This window comes from Lepus europaeus, chromosome 19 (genome assembly GCF_033115175.1).
Source record: "Lepus europaeus isolate LE1 chromosome 19, mLepTim1.pri, whole genome shotgun sequence".
Lineage (NCBI taxonomy): Eukaryota > Metazoa > Chordata > Mammalia > Lagomorpha > Leporidae > Lepus > Lepus europaeus.
The window spans coordinates 59,271,497-59,297,332 of NC_084845.1; the positions used below are offsets into that span (position 1 = coordinate 59,271,497).

The 25,836-nt window shown below is 42.4% G+C and overlaps 1 protein-coding gene across 1 annotated transcript in view; it reads left to right on the forward strand.

Moving 5' to 3' along the window:
* The window catches only part of HYDIN (HYDIN axonemal central pair apparatus protein), a 355,254-nt gene that overhangs the window by 76,966 nt on the left and 252,452 nt on the right, over positions 1-25,836 (forward strand). Inside the window, exon 9 of the mRNA XM_062176574.1 lies at positions 18,417-18,516. Coding sequence (XP_062032558.1) covers positions 18,417-18,516 — 100 coding nt within the window. The remainder of the gene's footprint in view (positions 1-18,416; positions 18,517-25,836) is intronic.

Here is a 25,836-nt window from a genome sequence, read left to right on the forward strand (position 1 = left end):
GATAGAATCTTCTGTCATGCCAGAAGACTCTCCAGGACTCGGCTGAACAATGACATATCCAAATACAAGAGTTAGACCAGCAAGAGGTGAAGTTAAGATGAGGACCAAAAGAAACAATCAAGCCCAGAAACAAGGAGAAGATAACAGGAAGGAGATCCTGGTGAATGCAAGCAAATGGCTGAGCTGGGCTGAGGCAGGGCAGATCGGTCAGTTGTGGTCGTCGTAGACGCATCCTTAAGGTCCAGAGTGTGAGATTCTTACCTGCCTGTGCTAGAGATGCAGGCTGATAATTGCCATCTCTGAGTGGATGGCCTTGGAAACACAAAGGTAGTGGCTGAGAGGAGGGGGTAGGAGGCCACAAATGAGCCTGTCCATTTCCTGTTCAGGAGCAGAAAGCCTAGGAAAAATCCCAGGCCTTCCTCTCCTTGTGCTTTCTGCCGTAACTTGAAATTTCATGCTGGAGATGTCTGTGTGTTAAAACATGGCATGGAATATGATTGCTTTTGAATTCCAGATAGGAAGTGAATTGGGCATTTTTATCACAAGACATCTTTTCACCACTCAGAAGAAAAATATCTTCTTTAAATAGCAATACATGAAAATGGTGCTTTTTAAATAAATGAGATGAGTTTGTGTGTATTGTATTGGGGAGAATACCAGAAATAGGAAGGGAATAGCGTTTATTTTAAATGAAAGTGGCCTTACATTTTATGGAATCTATAATGAGTTTCTATCATACAGTACTCAGTATTCTTGTGGTAATATGCACTAGCTCGTTCTTGACAATTTTTGCAAAATGAAAACGAAAGTGTGAACCTTTCTAGCCATCTTCCTCAAGTTACTCCGACTAAAACAGCAAAACTCAGTGTCAGTTGTAGTACATTATTTATTGATGTTAAATCTTTTTTTTCCTACTTAAATATCCTGATAGCTTAATAAATATAGTTCTTGTTTGTGAATGTGATATCTTACCCTGTAAATTCCTTTTGAAAGTATTTGATGGGAAGATTCTGCCATTTCACTAGCTTCTCGATGTGATTGTGAACCCTGACTATTTTATGCTGTTGAGGTTTGGCTTTTCTGCTTCAGGTGAATGAATGCTACAGTAATTTCAGTTGAGAGATTTGTGTACGGATTTACGGAAAAGATGAGATCTGAATTGAATACTGGAGTTAGGATGAGATTTAATGAAGTAGAAAGGGAGAAAGACGATGTTTCCAGAAAAAACAAAAGAACAAAGAAAAAGGGAATCTATTAGACTCGCAACGTGTTAGATCACGATGAATAGAACAGTTCTTCCCTGTTGGGAAGGAGAGTAGAGACCTGTGCCGCCTGGCCAGCTGTTGTGCGTTGGCGTACAGCCCACTCTCTACTCCTGCACTGCTCAGCAAACACTGGACCTGAGAGGTGGTAGTGTGTGTTTCTTGCCGTGAGCAAGAATGTGTTCAGGTAAGTTTGTGAAGTACTGGTTGCAGCACAGCTGTGGAGTGCAGCCAGTGTTTCCCTGGAACTACACACCAGCACTGGTGTTTTGGAGATCCCAGTTTGGTAAATGGTGCTGAAGGTGTCTGGAACCCACTGCAGGGTTCAGGGTGTGTGCAGAACATGCTCAGGGCGATTAAGATGGCTTTCCCTGACAGCCCTTGAAGAAGGATGGACGGAAGACCAGACTGGTGCAGCAGCTCCGGCAGGGGGAAGTCAGGGCAGTGGAACAGCTCTGTAGTCAAGGTCAGAAGTGGATGTGGAGGGTAGGGGGTGCAGGGGGCAGGTGCAGCACTTACCTGGAACAGCCCAGTGGTAGCTGGAAAGGCAAGAACGTGGTGGATGGTTTTTGATTTCCTAGCCATTGAGGGTGAGACATCATGAGGTACCCCATGTCTCTTCAGATCTGAACTGGAGTGACCGGCTTTCATTGGAATTACCAAGTTAGAAGTCCTAGGTTTAACTCCTGGCTTTGCCCCTAGCACATGTAGCCTTAAGCAGCCATTTGCTCTCCCTTGACTCCAGTTGCCTGGCAGACAGACAGAGTAAGGGTATTGTGGGAAGATCACTCTGATCCTTTCAACTCAGAAACTCTACTCTTCTGTTTGGGACCCAACTCTGGGTTCATTAAGGTCAGAGAGAGCCTTATCCTCTTTTATTTTTTTTTTTAAAGATTTTTATTTATTTATTTGATAGAGTACACAGAGAGAGACAGAGACAAAGAGAGATCCTCCATCTGTTGGTTCACTTCCCAAATGGCCACAATGACCAGGACTGGGCCAAGCAAAAGCCAGGAGCCAGAGGTTCTTCCAGGTCTCCCACGTGGGTGCAGGGGCCCAAGCACTTGGGTCATCTTCTGCTTTCCCAAGCACATTAGCAGGGAGCTGGATCGGAAGTGGAGCAGCCAGGGCTCAACGCAGTGCCCATATGAGATGCTGGCAGTGCAAGGCACAACTTAACCTGCTGCACTGCAACACCAGCCCCATGAGAGAGCCTTATCCTCATCTGTGCCTTGTGCTCGCCCAGTGCCAACCAATGGTTGAATCAGTGAGTGAATTTCTGTTAATTAATGATGATGAGTTTGACTCTCGACTTTGAGATGACTGCTGATATCCCAAAAGTTTTGGAAATGTGGGACTAAATTGTGTGTGTGTGTGTGTATTAGAGGGGGGCAGGATTCAGGACTGGAGGCAAGAGATTTGTGAGTGTCCTGTGGAGGGTTTTGTTGAAGCTATGAAAAACTGATGGAAACTCTAAGGGCAAAGTGAAAAAGAAAAGTAGCAGAGTGCCCAAGAGGGCCTCAGGTGCCTGCATTACAGGCCCTGCAAACAGTTGTTCAGCTCCCTGCCTGCTGGGAGCCCGTTAGGGCTCTCACCTCCTCCTAGACCTGTCTTGCCTGGTTCTGCATCGTTTTCTGCTGAAGGTCTCTTCTGAGTGTCGCTCACGTAATGGGTCATGTATGCCAAATGGTCACCACTTAATTTCTGACAGCTGAGCTATGCACCACTGATTAGCTTTCTCTTAGAGTGTTATTCCTGTTAATTAGCTTCTTGATACGCATTCAGTTCACAATGGAAGCAGAGAATAGAACCAGGCAGTGTGGCCTACTGATCTGATAACCAATCTCTAACTTATATCCTATTCAAAAAATAAAAATAAAATACGAGACTGGTACAGGGGCTTAGGGACCATTTTGCTTTCTGACAGACTCATTAGCTTCTAAGGAAGGAGCCAACCTTCACATGAGATAAACTCCACAAGAAAACTCAAACCAAGCACAGTTAGCCCAAGGTCTGAGGAGGAACACAAAGTACATGCTTGTTCTTTCGGGCATGCTCTCTATGTCTTGGTTCTTCAAACATCAGCCAAAACAGAAGGTTTGTGTAGCCCCGATGGTGTTCTCTGCACACTGAGCCTTTGACGGCGACAGTGCTCCTGTTTCAGAGGTTGTTTCAATTTAAAACAAGGAGAGTCAAGATCAAAAGATAAAGGCTGTCCCTAAAGAGCCCGGAGGCCGTGCCTGGTTTGAATTCGAGTCACGTTTTGTTGATATCATGTTCGAAGTAGTTTGAGTTGGGGCTTAGGAATGAGAGACCCAGAATACTGGGACCGTGAGATCTTCCTCTTTCCTGTCGCCTGGTTAGTACTCCCACTGCCTTGGCTCACTGTCTTCTTGCACTCCTTGTGTAATGTGGCTGTCGGGTGTGTGGCCGGGGCTTTGAGAAGTTAGGCTCCGTTTGTCTCAGGCACTAATGTGGCCACAGTGTTCCCAGCCTGCTTGTTTCCATCAGTGTCTTGTTATCTGAACAGAGGGAGGCTGGCAGCTGCTCCCAGAACTGTTCACTGGTGGAGGAGGAATGGGGAGGGTCCTTACCCAAAGGGACCCTCAGGAGAAGGAAATTCAGGACAGAGGAATGGAAGGAATGTTGTTTTAGCTTCACTTGTTAATTTAGTGGTATTCTAAAAGTGACCAGAATTGTTGGTTTAGTCATTAAAGCATGAGGTGTGCTACTACTGTTTACAGCAGATTCCTCAGACGTCAATTCTTCTGATAATATCTTGGAATATTGATGTCATTAGCCCATTTATGCCTTACCTAGGGAAGTTACTGTGTTCTGTAGAATACTGAACATTTGTCAAGCCACCTGCTTCCATTTAGAGTGCCCCCCACACACACACACACACATTGGAAAAGAACTGCAAAATCAAGTCTATTATGCATGTTTTCTGCCTTCCAGAAAAGCAAGTGAAATTGGCTACTTTCAGAAATAAGATATCCTACTCTACTAGATGGACCCCGGCTGTACAGGTTTTTGACATTCTCATTCTGTTATTTCCTCAGCTTAGGTCTCTTGGGTAACCTGAAAGAGAGTCAAAGACAAAAAAAAAAAAAAAAAAAAGTCCCGAGAATTGAGAGGCCGAAGAATATCCCAAGGTAAAAAGAGAGAATAAGGTTTTGCTTTCCACGGGCGTCTTGGAGCCCTCTGAGAAATCACAGCACAGATGTGCTGGCCCTGTGTCTGAACTCTGGTGCTGCTGGCTCAGGTCACACTTTCAAGATGCAGCAATTTTCTGAATGTTGAACACTTGATATTTTCTCAGAAGAGAGAGAGCGGAGAATTTGAAGGTATTTTCCTGAACTGGCCCTAGCTGATTGGCTGACATTGGTGGGCAGGGAATACATTTCTGCTTCTGTTAGCAGGTGTCTCCTTCGTCAAGGAAACTTTCATCCAGTGTCCCTGGGGAAGCTTAAGCTTAATTTAACTAAGCTTTAAAAAGGGAGAGAAACTTGATAATTTCTTTATCCCCGTGTAAGTAATCATAAACCATGCTTTGTCGTTATCTAAGCCTGCAGGAAACGTGCTGTTCCAGCAATTCAGACCTGGAGAGCACAGCTCAAATTTAGTTTACTTTCTCTTCTCCCAGTCCGCATAGCATGTGAGCTCAGCAGAAGCGGGCTGGGTGGAAGCCCAGATGGCTACCAAAGAGGAAAGATCCGGTTTTGTACTGCATCCCCTTCTGCTTCTCATACCATTAGCCATGAGTCGCGTTGCAAACACGTGGGCGCTGACTCCTTGGAAATGGACACCAGGAAGGAGAAAGGAGGACAGGGATCTGCTGAGAACAAACTGCCCTTGAGTTGCCACTTCTGGGCCAGTGTGGTTTCCCTGGTCCTCCGTCTCTGTTCGTTAGGACCGTCTGTTCAGACCTCTGAGCTCAGCCCCACGGTCTCTCATTGTGCAGAGACTTGGGCTATTGTGCTGGAGAACCAGTGTAGGTGGAGGGAGGCCTGGGGATGTCTTAGAAACAGCAAGGTGCCTCGTGGCTCATTAAATAAGTTACACTCCTGGGAAAGACATAATTCTGTTCTCTGCTGAGAGAGAAAAGCATGAGCAACACACAAGGCTGCCTTCTCTCTACAGAACCCCGGGGGAATTTTCACAGTATTTGGCTTGGAGGCGAGATCAAGATGGAACACACCCTTTGTGAAGTTTTGTCTGACAGATGGCCACATCTCAGAGCCCTGTTCCAGAAACTTTTATGTTCATTATTTTGAGAATCATAACTTTACTTGATTCACAGTTTCTTGTCCCAGGGGAAATAATAGGGTAGGAAAATCTCCTTGAATGTCAGGGGCCAATTTGATCTTTCCTCTCAGTGATAATACTTTCTGCTTTGTGGCTTCCATTTATTTTCCCTTTTCTCTTTGAGACAACTGCTATTTGCCCTGAGTGACATTATAGAGAGCTATGATTTATTGATCTGGAAATATCTAGAAAAGCAACTGTGAGTAGTGGAAGATTACACCTTCTGATCACTGGTTTCGTTTTCTTTTTCTTTTTTTAAGATTTATTCATTTATTTGAGAGGTAAAGTTACAGACAGTGAGAGGGAAAGCATAGAGAAAAGTCTTCCATCCACTGGTTCATTCCCCAAATGGCCGCAACTGTCGGAGCTGTGCCAATCCAAAGCCAAGACCCAAGAGCTTCTTCCAGGTCTCCCATGTGGGTGCAGGCACCCAAGGACTTTGACCATCCTCTACTGCTTCCCCAGCCCATAGCAGAGAGCTTAATTGGAAGAGGAACAGCCAGGACTAGAACCAGTGCCCATATGGGATGCCAGCGCTGCAGCTGGAGGATTAACATACTGCGCCACAGCCAGCCCCCTCTTGTTCTTTATTACTGTTACTCAGTGATAGAACTATTTTTTAGAATTTACATAGAATTTATTTATTTTTTAACTTTTATTTAATAAATACGAATTTCCAAAGTACAGCTTTTGGATTACAGTGGCTCTCCTCCCCCCCCCCCATAACCTCCCTACCATCCATAACCATCCCATCTCCTGCTCCCTCTCCCATCCCATCAGTGATAGAATTTAACAGGGTGTTTTCACTTCCTGAGGAAAAATAATTCCTTATGTTGATATTTCTACAATACTTTAAGGGACATGATAAGAAATTTTTTTAAAAATGTGTTTATTTAGACAAGAATATGTCCATTTGGGTGAAACTGATGGAATTCACCACATATGATAGCTGCTTTTGTCCTCATGTTCTCCTACTCTGTGCTGAACTGACTGGGCCTTGACCATTGCCTGGTCAGGCTTACTTAGCAGAGACCTGCTGGTGCACGTCTCAGGAGCTGCGTAGTCTCAGCGTTGACTACATTTTCTGAAAGAACCCCTGGCGGGTCTTCTTCAGAGGTCCCTGAACTTGAGAGCACAGAGGCCGTCATGTTGTGAGTGTTCGCCAGACAGGGGCCCCGCATTGTCCCGGGGATGTCCCAGACTGCTTGTCAGCTGTAGTGACTTCATTTCTTCTGGACTTTTTTCTGACATCGTGAGAAAGGTGGAGCCTGGCCTTCTGTTATTTTGTAACCTCAGCTCGGCCACTTACTCCCAGTCTCCGTGAGTGAGCTAGGTATGCCGCTTCCTTTTGCCTTGACTTCCTCGACTTTAAAACAGAGATGGTACCACTTTGCAAGGTTGTAAAGAATGAACCAGACAATGTGCGTAAACAGTTAATGCAGCGCTAAGAACAGGAGCTTTCAGCAAATGGTTGCAAATATTATGATTTGGAGCTAGACACACTTGTCTCTTGTCAAATTAGAGTTTGATTAGAAAGTACAACATCTGAGTGGAAGAACCTTTGAAGCACTCTTCTAAATGTAAGTTAGAATTAAACTCTATTTTATTTGATAAATGTATGAATGAGTTCCATTGTAAACTACTTATCAGATAAACCAAGTAAATTAAATATGTATGTAATTCTCTGTTCTTGCACTTTGGAGTTTGATTTGGCAAGATTTGCTAAAGGGAGGGAAGAACAAAGGAAAGAAGGAGGCAGGGAGGGAGGAGGGAGACTTTTTAAAAAGTTTCCTTTTTTATTTAAGGATTTTTGAGGTAGTTTTTTTTTTTTATTTTGTTTATTTGAAATAGTTACAGAGAGAGAGAGGAAAAGACAAAGAGAGATCCACCATCTGCTGGTTTGCTACCCAGTGACCATGATACCCATGGCTAGGCCAGGCCAAAGCCAAGAGGTTGGAACTCCATCCAGGTCTTTCACGTGGGTTGAATCGATACAAGACCTTGAGCCATCTTCTGATGCTTTCCCAGGTGCATTAGCAGGAGCTGGATCAGAAGTGGAGCAGCTGGGACTTCAACTGACACCCGTATGGGATGTCACCATCACAGGCAGTGGCTTAATCTGCTGCAACACAATGCCATTACCAAGGGAGATTTTTTTAAACACTTCTTTAATGATTGCCAACATATTTTTTAATATTTATTTTATTTATTTGAAAGAAAGTTACAGAGAGAGAGAAAGAGAGGTCTTCCATCCACTGGTTCACTCCTCAAATGGCTGCAATGAGCTGGGCCGATCCAAAGCCAGGAGTCAGTAGTTTCTTCCCGGTCTCCCACATGGGTGCAGAGTCCCAAGGATTTGGGCCATCTTCTACTGCTTTCCCAGATACACTATCAGGGAGCTGGATTGGAAGTGGAGAAGCTGGGACTTAAACCAGCGCCTATATGGGATTACAGCACTGCAGGCTGGGTCTTTTTTTTTTCCCCCAAAGAAACCTTTTGTTTAATGAGTACAGATTTCATAAGTACAGCTTTATGAATATAGTGATTCTACCCACCATACCCACCCTCCCACCACTACTCACCCCACCCCCTCCTCCCTCTCCCATTTCTAGTCCCATTCTCCCTTAAAAGTCATTTTCAATTAACTTTATATATAGAAGATCGACTCTATACTAAGTATTCAACAATTTGCACACACACACACAATAAAAACCAAGAATAAGTTTTACAGTTAATTCTCATAATACAACTCATTGAGGACAGAGGTCCTGCATGGGAAGTAAGTGCACAGTGACTCCTGTTGTTAATTTAACAGTTAACACTCTTTATGTATGACATCAGTGATGACCTGAAGCTCTTGACATGAGCTACTAAGGCAATGGAAACCTTTTGAATCCACAATCTCCATTAGTATTTAGACAAGGCCATAAGCAAAGTGAAAGTTTTCTCCTCCTTTCATAGAAAAGTACATCCTTCTTTGAGGGCCATTTCTTTCACTGGGGTCTCTCTCATAGAGATCTTTCATGTAGGACTTTTTTTTTTTTTGCCATAGATTCTTGGCTTTCCATGCCCGAAATGCTACTGTGGGCTTTTCAGCCAGACCAGAATGCCTGAAGGACTGATTCTGAGGTCAGAGGGCTATTTAAAGTGATTGTCATTCTATGAGGCTACTATGTGGACTGTTTCCCGTGTTGGAACATTATCTCCTTTTTAATTCTATTATTATTATTATCAGATACTTAATCTTATTATCCCTTTAACACTTAATCCTATCTATATGATCACTTTAACACTTAAGATGGCATTGTTATCACCTAGCTCAATGGGATTTGGGGTCCCATGGCAGGTTTTTAAACTGTACCCTCAGAAGTAAGTCCATAGGAATGTATGCAGAACTGTACAGCTTTAGTTACAAACTTCTTCCTCCCTCTCTTATTCTCAATCTTAGTTTTTACTGAGATCTATTTTCAATTGACTTTATACACATATGGTTAACTCTACGTTAAGTAAAGAGTTCAACAAATAATATGAAGAAAAAAAAAATACTGTTCCTTAACAGTCAAGACAAGGACTGTTCAAGTCATTGCTTCTCAAAGTATAAATTTCACTTATACAGATTTCCTTTTTTGGTGCTCTATTATTTATCACAGATCAGGGAGAACAAATGGTATTTGTCCCTTTGGAACTGACTTATTTCACTAAGTATGATGTCTTCCAGATTCATCCATTTTGTTGCAAATGACCAGATTTCTTTCTTTTTTTTTTATTTTACCACTGTGTAGTATTCTATAGAGTACATATCCCATAATTTCTTTATCTGGTTTTTCGTTGATAGGCATTTAGGTTGATTCTGTGTCTTAGCTATTGTGAATTGAGCTGCAATAAACATGGGGTTGTAGATAATTCTTTTATTTACTAATTTTATTTCCCTTGGGTAAATTCCCAGGAGTGGGATGGCTGGGTCATACAGTAGGTCTATATTCAGATTTCTTTTTTTTTTTTTTAATTTGACAGAGTTAGAGAAACAGAAAGAAAGGTCTTCATTCCGTTGGTTCACCCCCTAAATGGCCGCTACGGCTGGCGCACTGCACCAATCTGAAGCCAGGAGCCAGGTGCTTCCTCCTGGTCTCCCATGTGGGTGCAGGGGCCCAAGCACTTGGACCATCCTCAACTGCCTTCCCGGGCCACAGCAGAGAGCTGGACTGGAAGAGGAGCAACCGGGACTAGAACCCGGTGCCCACATGGGATGCCAACTCCGCAGGTGGGCGGAGGATTAACCAAGTGAGCCATGGCGCTGGCCCCTATATTCAGATTTCTGAGGTATCTCTATACTGTCTTCCATAGTGATTTTTTCAGTTTACACTCCCACCAACAGTGAATTAGGGTACCTTTTCCCCCACATCCTCGCCAGCATTGTTGTTTGTTGATTTCTGTTTGAAAGCCATTCTAACCAGGGTGAGGTAAAACCTCATTGTGATTTTGATTTGCATTTCCCTGTTGGCTGGTGATCCTGAGCATTTTATCATGTATTGGCCATTTGGATTTCCTCTTTTAAAAAATGTCTGTTTAAGTCTTTTGCCCATTTCTTAACTGCGTTGTTTGTTTTGGTTGTTGTAGAACTTCTTGATCTCTTTCTATATTCTGGTTATTAATCCTTTATCAATTGCATAGTTTGCAAATAAATTTCCTTTCTGTTAGTTGCCTCTTCACTTTCCTGAGTGTTTTCTTCTCAGTACAGAAGATTCTCAATTTGATGTAATCCCTTTTTTAAATTTTGGTTTTTATTGCCTGTGCCTCTGGGGTCTTTTACAAGAACTTTTTTCCTGTGTCAATATCTTGCAGGGTTTCACAAATGTTCTCTAATAACTTGATAGTCTCAGGTCATATATTTAGGTCTTTAATCCATTTTGAATGGATTTTTGTGTAAGGTATAATGTATAAGTTGGTTGTAGATGCTTGGATAGATTTCTGGCGTTGCTATTCTGTTCCATTAGGCTATCCATCTGTTTTTGTACTAGTACCAGACTGTTTTGAGTATAACTGCCCTGTAGTATGTCTTGAAATCTAATATTGTGATGCCTCTGGCTTTGTTTTTGTTATATAAGATTGCTTTAGCTATTTGAGGTCTCCTGTGCCTCCATATGAATTTCAGTATCATTTTTTTCTATATAAGAGAAGAATGTCTTTAGTGTTTTGATTGGTATTGCATTGAATCTGTAAATTGCTTTCAGAAGAATGGACATTTTGATTATATTGCTACTTCCAATCCATGAACATGGAAGATTTTTTCATTTTTTGTATCTTCTATTTCTTTCTTTAATGTTTTATAATTCTCATTGTAGATATCTTTGACATCCTTGATTAAATTTATTCCAAGGTATTTGATTTTTTGTTGCTATTGTGAATGGGATTGATCTGAGAAGCTCTTTCTCAGCCATGGAATTGTCTGTGTATACGAAATCTGGTGTTTTTGTTTGTTTGTTTGTTTTTGTATTGATTTTATATCCTGCTACTTTACCAAATTCTTCTATGAGTTCCAGTAGTCTCGGTGAAGTCTTTTGGATCCTCTATAGATAGAATCATGTCGTCTGCAAATAGGGATAGTTTGACTTCTTCCTTCCCAATTTGTGTCCCTTTGATTTCTTTTTCTTGTCTGATGGCTCTGGCTAAAACTTCCAGGGCTATATTGAATGGCAATAGTGAGAGTGGGCATCCTTGTCTGGTTTGGATCTCAGTGAGAATGCTTCCCAACTTTTTCCCATTCAGTAGGATGCTGGCCTATTGATTGTGTTGAGGGGTGTTCCTTCTATACTCAATTTGCTTAGAGTTTTCATCATGAAAGGGTGTTGCATTTTATTAAATGCTTTCTCTGCACCTATTGAGATAATCATATGGTTTTTTTTCTTCAATTTGTTAATGTGCTGTATCACATTGATTTGCAAATGTTGAACTGTCCCTGCATGTCAGGGATAAATCCCACTTGGTCCAGGTGGATGATCTTTTTGATGTGTTGTTGGATTTGATTGGCTAGAATTTTTAGAGGATTTTTGTGTCTATGTTCATCAGAGAAATTGGTTTGTAGTTCTCTTTCTCTGTTGCATCTTTTCTGGACTTAGCAATTAAGGTGATGGTAGCTTTATAGAAACAATTTTCAATTGTTTTTGAATAACTTGATAAGAATTGGAGTTAGTTTTTCTTTAAATGTCTGGTAGAATTCAGCCGTGAAGCCATCTGGTCCTGGGCTTTTCTTTGATGGGAGGTTCTTTATTACTGATTCAATTTCTGTCTTAGTAATGGATCTTCTAAGTTTCTCATTTTGTTGGCATACAGCTCTTTGTAGTAGTTTCTGATGATTCTTTTTATTTCTGTGGTATCTGTTGTTACATTTTCTTTTTCATCTCTAATTTTATTGATTTGGGTCTTCTTTTTTTGGTTAGTTGGGCCAGTGGTTTGTCAATTTTGTTTATTTTTTTTTTCTAAAAAATCCATCTCTTTGTTTTGCTGATCTTTTGTATTTTTTGTTTCAATTTTATTGATTTATTCACTAATTTTAATTATTTGTTTTCTCCTACTACTTTTGGATTTGGCTTGCTGTTGTTTTTCTAGATCCTTGATATACATTGAAAGCTCATTTATTTGGTGCCTTTCCGATTTCTTGATGTAGGCACCTATTGCTATAAACTTTCCTTTTAACACTGCTTTTGCTGTGTCCCATAAGTTTTGATATGTTGTGCTGTTAACTTCATTTGTTCCCAGAAATTTTTTTATTTATCTTTTGGTTTCTTCTGTGACCCACTGTTCATTCAGGAGCATGTTGTTCAGTCTCCATGGATTTGTGTATGTACTAGAGATTCCTGAGTTGCTGATTTCCAGCTTTATTCCATTGTAGTCTGAGAAGATGCATGGTATGATTTTGATTTTTTTAATTTGCTGAGACTTGCTTTATTTCCTAACATGTGGTCAATCCTAGATAAAGTTCCATGCACTGCTGAGAAAAATGTGTATTCTGTAACTGTAGGATGAAAAGTTCTGTAGATATCTGTTAGGTCCATTTGGTCTATAGTGTCAGTTAACTCTGTTGTTTCCTTGCTGATTTTCTGTCTGGTTGATCTGTCCAGTGATGAAAGTGGTACTGAAATCCCCCATTATGGGGGTTGGCGCTGTGGTACAGTGGTTAATGCCCTGGCCTGAAGTACCAGCATCCCATATGGGTGCCGGTTCTAGTCCCAGCTGCTCCACTTCTGATCCAGCTCTCTGCTGTGGCCTGGGATAGTAGTAGAAGATGGCCCAAGTCTTTGGACCCCTGCACCAGTGTGGGAGACCCAGAAGAAGCTCCTGGCTCCTGGCTTCGGATTGGCGCAGCTCTGGCCATTGCGGCCATCTGGGGAATAAACCAGTGGATGGAAGACTTCTCTCTCTCTCTTTGCCTCTCTCTAAAACTCTTTCAAGTAAATAAAATAAATCTTTAAAAAAAAATAAATCCCCCATTACTATTGTATTTGATTCTATATGTCTCCTTTTAGATCCCTTAACATTTCTTTTAAATAGCCAGATGCCCTGTAATTAGGTGCATATACATTTATAATAGTTACATCTTCCCATTGAATTGATCCCTTAATCATTACATAGTGCCCTTCTTTGTCTCTTGTAATAGTTTGTGTGTGTTAAAGTCTCTTTTGTCTGATATTAGGATGGCTACACCAGCTTTTTTTGTTTTCTGTTGGCATGGAATATCTTTTTTCATTCTTTTATTTTCAGTCTGCATGCATCTTTGTTGGTGAGTTGTGTTTCTTGTAGGCAGCAAATAGATGTGTTTTGTTTTTATCTATTAAGCCAGTCTATGTCTTTTAATTGGAGAATTGAGGCCATTTACATTCAAGGTGACTATTGATAAATAATAACTTTGCCCTGCCTTTTTCCATAAATATTCCTACTTTTTATTTTAGATTTCCTTTGTACTTTTACTAGGAGATTTCCTTCTTTTACCTTCTTTCATAATGATGACCAGTTTTTGTGTGCAGCACATCCTTAATCATCTTTTGTAGGGCTGGATGGGTAGTAACAAATTCTTTCAATTTCTCTTTGTCATGGAAGATCTTTTTTTCACCTTTATTCATAAATGAGAGCTTTGCAGGGTATAATATCTGGGTTAACAATTTTTTTCTCTTAAGACTTGAAATATATCTTGCCATTCTCTCCTAGGCAAGCTGGGGCTTTAATCTACTGCGCCACAGTGCTGGCCTCGCCAATGTAATTTTTAAAAGACCATTTTAAAGAACAATTTTCTCGTAATCATATCTTTCACCTCTCCTGGGCCAGTGGCTAGAGGTTCATAGACAGTTTTCAGAACAGTGGCCATCAAGTCACTTGGCTGTTTGTTCTTGTTCCATAAAGAAACACGGTGTTCCATGTACAGAGATATTTAATATTTGGACAAAAGCCACTATATGGTAATTATCTTTAGGCCTAAAAATTCAAAGATAATTCCTTCTAGCATATCATTTGATTACTTTACCTATTATGGATCTGAAGGAAGCACAAAATATTAGCACTAATAAAAAAGATATTTAAAATATAACTGAAGACCATTTGGAAAATATTTTCAATGAGCAACACAATAGTGTCTCACAGATTAAGTACTATAGCCTTGGTCTGTTCTTGGGAGCAGGAACATGAACTGGGATGGGGGAGGGGTGATATGTGGAAGCAAAGCAGATGTCAAGGGGCTCTGGGTGATGTGGCGAGTATCATAGTACTGTGGAGAAGGGGTATCAGTGTTGGAACCTGTGGGGAAATACTGCAGTGTTCTGGGTTTCAGAAATGTTAGAACTGAACAATAATGAAAGAAAGCTCTTCTCAGAGACATAAATGACATGGAAGTTAATTTCAGAAGTGTTGGAGAAGTAATATGAAATGGTCAAAGACATACAGGTGAAAGTGGAGTCTTGTTGCTTTTTTCTGGGATTTGCTATGTCATTTGCTGAAATCGCTGTCTTGAATTGTTACTGAAGAGAAATAGAAGTCCTCTAACTTTTATTTGAACCACAATTGAAAATTAAAATGGTTGTTCATGTTCCTAACTCCCTCAAATGACCTGATGACAGCTTCTCTTCGTGAGGAGATGAGTGGCCACGCTTCTGTGTTTAGAGATACTCACAGCCCTTATAATACACATGACCTGCTCCAAGCCAGCAGGGGTTTAGAACATGGTTTGTCCTTGACTTATCTCCTGTGCTCAGGAAATGCTGTATTACTAGTGGTGCAATAAAACAGCTGCAGCCCTGTGGACTCAGACTTCCTGGTGCTGGTCTTCCCTCACAAAGCTGAGGGCCTCCCAAACCCCAAGGAGCCTCCACGTCCATCAGAGGATCCTCTCACTGCTCCCACCCAAGCATCAGCACTCTCTGGAGTACGTCTGTCACCAATCATTCCCCAGCCCGTACTTCTGCTAACCAGCCCTCGCTGATGAACTTGTCTAAGAGTACCTCGGAGGTAGAACTTGGGTGTCTTTTTTTCCAGTCTGCTCCTGGACCCTGGATTCTCTCTCTGGGATAATGCTGAGAGCAGCCTGGCCTACACCAACTCATAAGACCTTGGACTTACCCACATGTACTGAGTTTATCTGATTCCCAGAGTTTGCTTTTGGGCACTACTTCCTACCATTCTGGTGAGACTTTTCTAGAAACCATTTTGTAGCATGGTTCCTCTGAAGATCCACGGTGGCACTGGCACTTGGGTCAGTAAATTAGTGCAGGAGTAGGCTAGCTGTGTCCATTCTATACACCTAAACCCCACCAGGATCACATGAATGATAACCACTGGTAGACCATTGGCCTGCTGAAGAAGCAGGGAGTGAATGAGTCACCTTTTCTGCCTGGCCTCTCTGCTTAATCTAGCGATGAGAGTGCCTAATACTTGGTATCATTAGAACACCCACCAATCAAAAGGAGCCAGGTCTTTGCCATTTATCACAAGGGAACAGGCTCGCTCTTTGAGGTCTGGAAAACCACCACAGTGAAACATCTGAGGACGTGAAAGTTCTTGGACTAATCTCCTCCCTCCATGATCTCACAGGTTTCTTGCAGCTCTAAAATTATGAGACTTCTTCTGGGGTTCCCGATTAAGAGAAAATAGTAGACATCTGTGGTAGATATCTGACAATAACTATTTAGTGTACAAGCTACATAAATACTGGGGCCAGCGCCGTGGCTCACTTGGCTAATCCTCCACCTGTGGCGCTGGCACCCCGGGTTCTAGTCCCGGTTGAGGCGCCGGATTCTGTCCCGGTTGCTCCTCTTCCAGTCCAGCTCTCTGCTGTGGCCTGGGAGGGCAGTGGAGGATGGCCCAAGTGCTTGGGCCCCTGCACCCACATGGGAGACCAGGAGGAAGCAACTGGCTCCTGGCTTCAGATCGGCGCAGCGCACCGGCCATAGCAGCCATTTTGGGGGGTGAACCAACGGAAGGAAGACCTTTCTCTCTGTCTTTCTCACTAACTCTGCCTATTTAAAAAAAAAAAAAAACCAGATACAAATAGATATTGGGCAACCCACTAAGAGCCAAGTCTGGTTTGAGACCCCCATGGAGTCTTCATTCTCACAGACTGATGTGGGGATGTGAGAGCCCCCTGGCCCAGCTTACCTTCACTGTCCTCAATGCTACCTCCTGGAGTCTCTGCATATCCCCTGTGGGAAGTCTGGGGGGACACTGAGCAATGCTCTTAGAAATAAACCCGCATGTGCTCTGGTTTTCTGTTTCCCTCCTCTTGTTTGATGTCTGCCTTTTAAGCCATTTTGTTCTCTTCTCAATTCTTTATTCCAGAAGTATGTTCATTTACAGCCAGGCTGGAAATAGAGTATACATTGGGGACTGTCTGAAGCTGAAGCCTAATTATTTATCAAGTTGTCTTGTCTTAGTTTTTTATTTCACTGGTGGAACTGTTTATGGATTTTTGGATATGCTTATCGCTTAGACTCATTTGGCCCTGTTTACAAAAACTGTAGAGAAAACACAAACGTTTCCCCCCCATTTTCAACACCTTCATCTTAGTCTTTCTGAGTGATATAAAAAGGACATTGCTCATAGTAAACAGTTCCTCACCATGCTCATCTGTGCCACCATGGCAGCCCCTTGACTTCTGTTTTTGCAGTGCGTGGTGTCGATGTCTGTCTCAGTGAGGCCTGGCTTACGCAGGGTCCCTGTGTGTTTCCCCCACCTCCCTGTCCCCAGCACCATTTGTCACACATGACTGGCACCCCACGAATGGTTTGAAAGTTGAATTTGCGTTTCTCGATGTAATTGCTTTGTAAACTGCCTTTTGGCTTGTGCCTGTGGGTTATTTGTGTGCAATAGTCCCTGTCGCTCGTGACCCGTGTGATTTTGTCAGACCTTAGGGAACTCTCTGAGCCAGGTACCGTTTGTATCTCCTTTCACAGCCCTGAGAAATTAGCACAGAGGCCCCGGATGACATGGTACAAATGTGTGTATCCAAGAGAGCTACAAAACCCAGTTTTCTTATCATGATTTTTGCATGATTCAAGTTAAAGGGAGAAACATCACACGGGCTTAGAAGCAGGGTTTGGTCTGCCCATTGCTCTGCCTTGGCCATTGCTTTGTTTTCATAGAATGCGAGTGTTTCATTATGCTGTCACCTCAAAAGCGTCTTTCTCTTTGGCCCTTCTGGACTTTAGATGGTGACATATATTATAAAAATTTGCGTACATATTTATCATCGTGCTAAGGGGTGAGCCCCCTGCAGTACTAGCTCGCATCCTTTCTCTGAAGCCCTGGTGCTAGGCATACATGGGGCAGACATTGAATGTTCGCTGAATTAAACATATTTTTTAAATGCTCTGAATATCCTAGCTTTCTTTAGTGACTTGTTAGATATTTGTAAAACCACTGAAATAATCCTGGAAGCATTTTCCCAACTTGTACCACCTCAGACGTTAACAAACAATACGAGCTTACTATCTTCTGGACAAAGTAATGCTTTCTTGTAGTTGTTGTAAAAATATTTTCTTCAAATTTATTGGAGTTGAACCCTCCTACATAGTCGGTGGTAATGTAAATTGGTACTGCCACGATGGAAAACAGTATAGCATCTCCTAAAAAAATAAAAATAGAGCTACCATATGATCCAGAAAGTCCTCTTCTGGCTATTTACTCGAAGGAAATCAGTGCTCTCCCATGTTCATTGCACTTTATTCAGAAGAGCTGTGCTAAGAGAGCAGCCTAAATGTTCTTACAGATGAGAGGATAAAGCATCTGTGCTGTGTTAGTACAATGGAGCATCATTCATCCTTACAGAGGAAGGAGATCTCGCCATTTGTAACAAAGATGAACCTGGGGAACATTATGCTAAGTAAAATAAGTTGAACACGGAGAGACAAATACTGTATTATTTCACTTTTATGTGGAATAAAAGTATCAAACTCACAGAAATAGAGTCAAATGTTGGATACCAGGGGTCAGAGGGTGGGAGAAATGGGCAGATGTAGACTAAAAGATATAAATGTGCAGCTGTAACAAATCAGTTCTGGAGACCTGCGTGTAGCAGGGTGACTGTACTTCAAGTATTGTGTGCTGAAAATTTGCTGCAAGAGTAGACTTCAGGGTCTCTTACCACAGAGACAGAGAGAGAACGTTGTGAGGAGATGGATATGTTAATTTGTTTGACTTTAGTAATCATTTCATCCTATGTATGTCTGTGTGTATACACAAACATCATGTTGAGCACCTTAAACATCTATAATTTTTATGAAAAATACTTCATGGAATTGTAATTTCAGCATTTACAAGCAGTACCTTCCTTTCATCACGATGTTTTTGATGATTCGTGTTTTTCAGGAAGGCGATGTCTGGCCCAACTCATCGGCCGAAATCACTGTGTACTTTAACCCCCGTGAAGCCAAGCTCTACCAGCAGACCGTTTACTGCAACATCTCAGGTACAGACTCTCCCATATAATAACCTCACATTACCTGGTGCCCAGAGCAGAAGCCGGGGTGTGTGTGTGTGTGTGTGTGCACATGCATATGCGCGTCTGTATATACAGATCACAGACCGTGCATGAAATAAATAGGAAAATATTGAAACCCACCTATGCTCCACTTGCTTCTTTCTAGAACAGATAAAACTTTGAACAGCCTTACAGTGATCATTATGAGAGGGGAATGGGAAACCATGAATCTAGTCTCTCTTGATGCGTCTAACAGTAAGACTATTACCTGTGACACATCCTTGCAGTGTTATTTTTTGTTCCTTTTGTAATATTTGGCCACTGGTATTTTTCTTCTGAGGTTTTTTAAATAAATATTACACGTGCCCAGTAGTATGAAAAGGCAGCCTGTCAGAGCTAAAAGCCACACAAGAGGGGTGTCCAAGTAAGGTGGCAGATGTGTGGCATCAGGAAATTGTAAATATACAGAGGAATTAGGTGAAAATGTAAACATATTGAGGATGATGGAAGCCAGTATTTCTTGGAGGAGGGAGAAACAACTATGAAAAGAAGGAAGGCTATCGAGAGATAATCCCTTTGGTACTAGAATGGAATTGGTATGCACAGATAGATACAGGCCTGAAGAACTGACCATCCGTTTCCAAAAGACAAGATGTTCATCCCCAAATGCTATTAATAAATCACATTAAATATAATTCAAAGCTGTTAAATAGGGATGCCTAGGGGAATACTGATGTTGTTAGGAGATTCCAGGATGGCAGGCGTATGCTGGGCAGGTGCGGCACACCTGGGCCCACCTGTGCGTGGAGCCATTGCTGGTACAGCCACCTCGCTGAACTTCAGGAATGCAGTTGGTACTTTACTGCTATCCTATTATTCACACTTGTGATTTTCCCTTTTTAAAATTTATTTATTTTCATTTTACTTAAAAGGCTCATTCAGTCCCCCAAATGCACACAACAGCCTTGGCTGGGCAGGGGTCAAGCCTGGAGCCCAGAACTCAATCCAGCTCCCATGCACGTGGGTGTCAGGAACTCAGGTATTTGATCCATCATCTTCTGTCTCCTAAGGAGCGCATGAAGCTGGATCACAAGTGGAAGAACATGGATTCAAACTAGGCCCTCCAGTATGTGAGACAAGCATCCCGATGAGTGACTTAACTGCTGCACCGAACTCCCACCCCCAGTTTTCCCTTTTATACAGATAACCACAAACCCGAGGAGTCTTTGACTTCTGTTTTTTGCCTTTGCTGCTGAAATTTTCCTTGCCTGTCTTGTACAATCTCAAGAAAGTGCTTTGCCACAGTGGTTTCTTGCATTTTGGAACTTTCCTGCAGAGATACAACACGTCACTCAGAAACTTGGACTATCTGGGGTTTTCTTTTCTTATGTCTTGCAATCAGATGAAGCAGGGTCATGCTTAGTTAGCATGTGCCAATCCTTTTGCAGGAGACTGATCTCAGTTTTTCCTGACATAGTTCCTAGCTATCTTTTAATTCTACAACCATATTTTCAATTTCTAAGACCTCTTTTGTTCCTTATTCCTTTTCATAATGGCTGTTCTTTTATGGACAGTTTCTTCTCTCTGATCTGAGATTAATCATTTGAGCTTTCATTTATTTAAACAAGAGCATCTTATGTTCTCTGAATCACCTACTGCGTCTTCCATTCATTCGTGGGATTCCTTCCAGTGCCTCTGATCCATGGCTGTCTGTTTGCATAGACGAATGAAAAAAATAAAAGTTGGTTTCATTTTGAAAGTAGCCAGTGCTCCTTGACTGATTGTTGTGTAGGTTTCCTAGGGAAGTATGGCTTCTGTGGTTATTGTAAACTTGAGGGGAGAATGTAAGGGGACACAATGACCAAGTCCCTGGAAGCTCAAGAATCTCACTCCCCTGCCACATCTTGCATGTGTTCAGTCTATAGCTAGGCAGTTACTTTCTCCATGTAAAGTCAAGTCAGTCTAAGAATTTGCAGAGTCACGGGCTGCCTGACTCAAGACTGGCTGCCCTCTGCCTCTCCCACTTATGTGTCCCATCCTGATGTTTTCCTCACCTTCCCTGGATACAGCCACACCTTTCATAATAGTCATTTTTTTCACTTTTATATGTAGTTTTAGGACCTATGTACTTACTCCTAAGCAAAATAGTATAGTTTTGCCTGTTTTTGAAATTTATTTTAGAATTGTACTTCTATATCTTATGTTAGCACAAGAAAATGAAAGTATTCAATAAGTGTTGATTAAATGAATGAGAAAATAACGGAAAAAAGAATGAATGAATCCTATTTTTTAAAGACTAATTTATTTATTTTAAAGGTAGAGTTACAGAGAGGCAGAGGCAGAGACAGAGACAGAGAGAGATCTTCCATCTGCGGGCTTACTCCCCAAATGGCCACAATGGCTGGAACTGGGCCAATTGGAAGCCAAGAGCTAGGAGCTTCTTCCAGGTCTTCCATGCAGGTACAGGGGCCCAAGCACTTGGGCCGTCCTCCACTGCTTTCCCAGGCCATAGCAGAGAGCTGGTTTGAAAGAGGAGCAGCCAGGACTCCAACTGGTGCCCATATAGGATGCTGACACTACAGGTGGTAGCTTTACCAGTTATCCCACAGCACCAGCCCTGAGTGAATCCTAGTTTGAACTGGTTTTTTGCTTATGCATGAGTGTGGGATTCTCAACAACCCCTGTAATAAAAGCAATCTCTGAGTTTCTGGTTTGACTTAAGTCTGCTTTCACAGTTTAGACCAGCACCCTCCTCCCCAGACTTTGTAATGCTCTAGAGGAAGTGCTGCTACATCAGTGTTCAGATACGGGCTGAAAATGCTTCCTTGTCCCCCTGTGCCACAGGTGGTGGGGCCTCCCTCCCATCTGCAGTTCCCTGGGGGATGTCATGCTTGGCGGTGGTCCAGGGGGTTGGCAGCTCTCCAGGAGGTTCCCAAACATAACCCAACTGCTCATGTTTATCTATTGTTTCCTTTGCAGTTCTGAATTCTGCCACAGAATTCACATCCTGGGTAAACTGAATGGTATAATTTTCTATCTGCATGACATTCTTCTTTATTTTGTTAGTGGTTTATTAAAAGATACAGTTGCCAGGGAAGGGTCTTGTTTACGTAGTAATTCCATATTATCTTCCCTGTAAATTCCATGCAATTCTGTGTCTGTTTAAGAGCTGGTGATGCCTGGCTCCTGGCTTCGGATCTGCGCGATGAGCCAGCCGCAGTGGCCATTGGAGGGTGAACCAACGGCAAAAAGGAAGACCTTTCTCTCTCTCTCTCTCTCTCACTATCCACTCTGCCTGTCAAAAAAAAAAAAATCTGGTGATGATGATTCCTTACTATTACCTTCAGTGCGTTGGCAAAACCTCCCTAGAAATACTTCTTAGGAAAGCTGCTTCCTATGGTTTGTCTTGCTTTGATAGAGAGATAGAGATAGAGATAGAGATAGAGATAGAGATAGAGATAGAGATAGAGATAGAGATAGAGATAGAGATAGAGATAGAGATAGAGACAGAGATAGAGATAGACATAGAGATAGACATAGAGATAGAGATAGACATAGAGATAGACATAGACATAGAGATAGACATAGACATAGACATAGACATAGACATAGACATAGAGATAGAATGTGGCAGCAAATACAAATAGATATGCTTCCCCTACATGTTAACATAATGGTTGTATGCTTCATACAGTGGTGGTAACATTGCCTTTGTTATTCCATGGCACTAAATCATGTCATCCTGTTTCATGGTTGTATTGGAATCCATTGCATTTTTAGACCACAATTTGATTCTAAATTTGTATCAGTATGAGGTAGAACGTAGATTCAGAAGTGTGCATACCACATACTGTTATGGTAGGCACAGTAGTAGACTCCCAAAGATGTCCACATCCTTATCCCCAGGTCCTGTAAGTCTGTTACCACAGATGTATTACTTTACATGGTGAAGATGGACTAAAGCAGAAGATGGGACTAAGATTACTGATGAGCTGACCTGAAGGTAGGGAGGTTTTCCTGGATCATGTGGGTGGCTCAATATCATCACAAGGGTCCTTAAATGTCAAAGAGGTGAGCGAAAGTATCGGTCTCAGTATCACAGTGGTGTGAAATGAGGTGGCTTCGCTTTGCAGATGGAAGTGGCAAGGAATTCAGTCTTTGGAAACTGGGAAAATGGATTTTTCGCTAGAGCTCCCAGAAAGGAACACAGCCCTGCAGATACCTTGACATTAGCCCAATGAATGACACTTCAGACTTCTGATATCCAGAATTTTAAGATAATAAATGTGTACAATAAGTCATTAAGTTTGTAGTGATTTGTAGCAGCGATAGGGAACACACACACACACACATATACAACAAATCATTACCCAACAAACACTGTATCATTGCCACTGAGATCAATACCAGATTATTTCTAGTCCCCTGAATGTCCCTTCCCAATCACACCCCTCTGACCCCAGCTGACTCTGAGACAATCACCATTCTGTCCTTTAGGCCCATCATTTCCATGCTTTCATTGGTAACTTTTAACTCTGGTGTGAGTATCCCTGAACAATGCCTGTTTTGAAAAGTACATATTGGAATTGATCTGCATGTCTCATCCATGTTGTTGCTCTTGCTTTGTTGTATTTCATTTTCGCTGTACAATGTTCCATTCTGTGAACATCCTTTCAGAGATGATAAAAAGCAGGAAAGGCTACTGGTCTTGAGGGAAGCCTTGCGGGATGCATGGGATTTAAGATTAAGAAGATTAAGATTTAAGATTAATACAACCCTGTTTTCTTTCAAAAGCTTTGTATTTTAAAGATTTATTTCTTTATCTGAAAGGCAGAGTTACAGAGAGAGGTCTTCTATCTGCTGGTTCATTCCCTAGATGGCCACAATGACCACAGCTGGGCTAGGCCAGGTTTCCCATGTGGATGCAGGAGCCCAAGCACCTGGACCATCCTCTACTGCTTTTTCCAGGCCATTAGCAGGGAGCTGGATCAGAAGTTGAGCAGCCAGGACTCCAACCAGCCCTGAAATGGAATTCTGACATCACAGGTGTCCGAATTTACTTGCTGTGCCACAGTGCCGGCGGCCCCAATACCTTGGTATCAGGAGTGCAAAAATGTACAAATGCACAGTTCCCCCTCCTCAGAAGGCATAGAAATAAGTGAGGGAAACTGAAATATAAAGCAACAGTTGTACTGCAGTTCTGCACAGTGAATGAATGAAAACTAGGAGAGAATACAGGGCACACATCTCAGTCTTGGGTTCAAGGAAGGCTCCTCAGAGAAAGTGACATAGATCCAAAGTCCAAAAAAGGCTGGGTGTCAGACAGGGGCTACTTCATGAAAATACACAGAAAGACACTACATGAATATACATAACAAAAGGATTAAATGTGAGGAATTACAAGTTCTTAGGGTATGACTGCCATGGTAACTGAGAGCGGGGAGAGATCAACAAACAGCTTTGGAAGAGAACAGGCCATGACAAGAAATGAAGCTGGAGGCTGGGGTGCTAGGTAGGATCCAGTTCATAGAGGGATGCTCTTGAACGCCAGACAGAATACTGGATTTGATGCTAAGTGCATCAGGAATCGCCAATGCGCTCTCTTCTCATTCTCTCTGAACTGAAGTTTTTCTGCATTTTAAATCACTACAATTTTCTTAGAAGTAGTTAAATCTGTCAGATATTTATAAAGACTTACCGACGGTTTGATCTCTGTCTTGAAACTGATCTTTTGTCTTTTTTGACTTTGCAATGAAAAATGTGAAAAATGCTAACTTAATCATGAAGATTACCTTTTGAAAAAACACAAGGGAGGCCGGCACCACGGCTCACTTGGCTAATCCTCCACCTGTGGCACTGGCACCCCGGGTTCTATTCCCTGTTGGGGTGCCGGGTACTAGTCCCGGTTGCTCCTCTTCCAGTCCAGCTCTCTGCTGTGGCCCGGGAGGGCAGCGGAGGATGGCCCAAGTACTTGGGTCCCTGCACCCGCATGGGAGACCGGGAGGAAGTACCCAGCTCCTGGCTTCGGATCGGTGCAGTGTCGGCCTTGGCAGCCATTAGGGGAGTGAACCAACAGAAGGAAGACCTTTCTCTCTGTCTCTCTCTCACTGTCTATAACTCTCTGTCTCTCTCTCTCACTGTCTAACTCTGCCTGTCCAAAAAAAAAAAAAAAAAAAGAAAACACACACACACAAAGGAAAGCTACACAGACTAGTTTTGGGTCAGCTTCTGGGAGCTTCAAAAGGAAGCAACACTTTCTGATTTAAACCATGGCATGTATCACTGGGTAACATTAATTGGTGCTGCAAAGTCAAATACAGAAAAGTAGCGTGATGGAAACGATTTCAGATGCTCCTGCTTCCTTTAAAGACCTGGTTAAGATGAAACCTCATTGTCCATTTTCATTCTCTGCATCATAAGTAGGGCACATCTGAATTTTTAGGACAATTCACAGTTTTTTATTTGATTTAATTTTTAAAATTTTTTTATTTGTTTAAATATTTATTTATTTGAAAGGTGGAGTTAGAGAGGGAGAGACAGAGAGAAAGAGATCCTCCTTCTGCTGGTTTACTTACCAACTGGCAACATGGCCTAGGGCTGGGCCGACCAAAGCCTGGAGCCAGTAGCTTTATCCAAGTCTCCCACTGGGGTGCACAGTCCCCAGGCATTCGGGCCACCTGCTGCTGCTTTCTCTGGGTGCATTAGCAGGGAGCTGGATGGGAAGTGGAGCAACTAGGACTCAAACAGGTGCCCATATGGGATGCTGATGCTGCAGGCGATGTCTTTATCCACTAAACCACAGCACTAGCCCCTTGATTTTTAATCTTAATTGAACAAAAGAATGAAGATTGAATTAGATTTAGGAAAGAGAAAACCGAACCATATCAATAATTTTTTAAAAAGTGGGATTTTCACAGCAATAAGTGAGCAATCCTCTATATATTGGTAAATTTTCTTTTTCAAAACTCACGATACAGGGCCAGTGCTGTGGTGCAGCAGGTTAACACCCTGGCCTAAAGTGTCAGCATCCCATGTGGGCGCCGGTTCAAGACCCGGCTGCTCCACTTCCGATCCGGCTCTCTGCTATGGCCTGGGAAAGCAGTGGAAGATGTCCCAAGTCCTTGGGCCTCTGCACATACGTGGGAGACCTGGAAGAAGCTCCTGGCTCCTGGCTTCGGATTGGTGCAACTCCGGCCATTGCGGCCAATTGAGGAGTGAACCTGCAGATGGAAGACCTATCTCTCTCCCTCCCTCCCTCTCTCTCTCTGCCTCTCTCTCTCTGCCTCTTCTCTCTCTGTGTAACTTTGA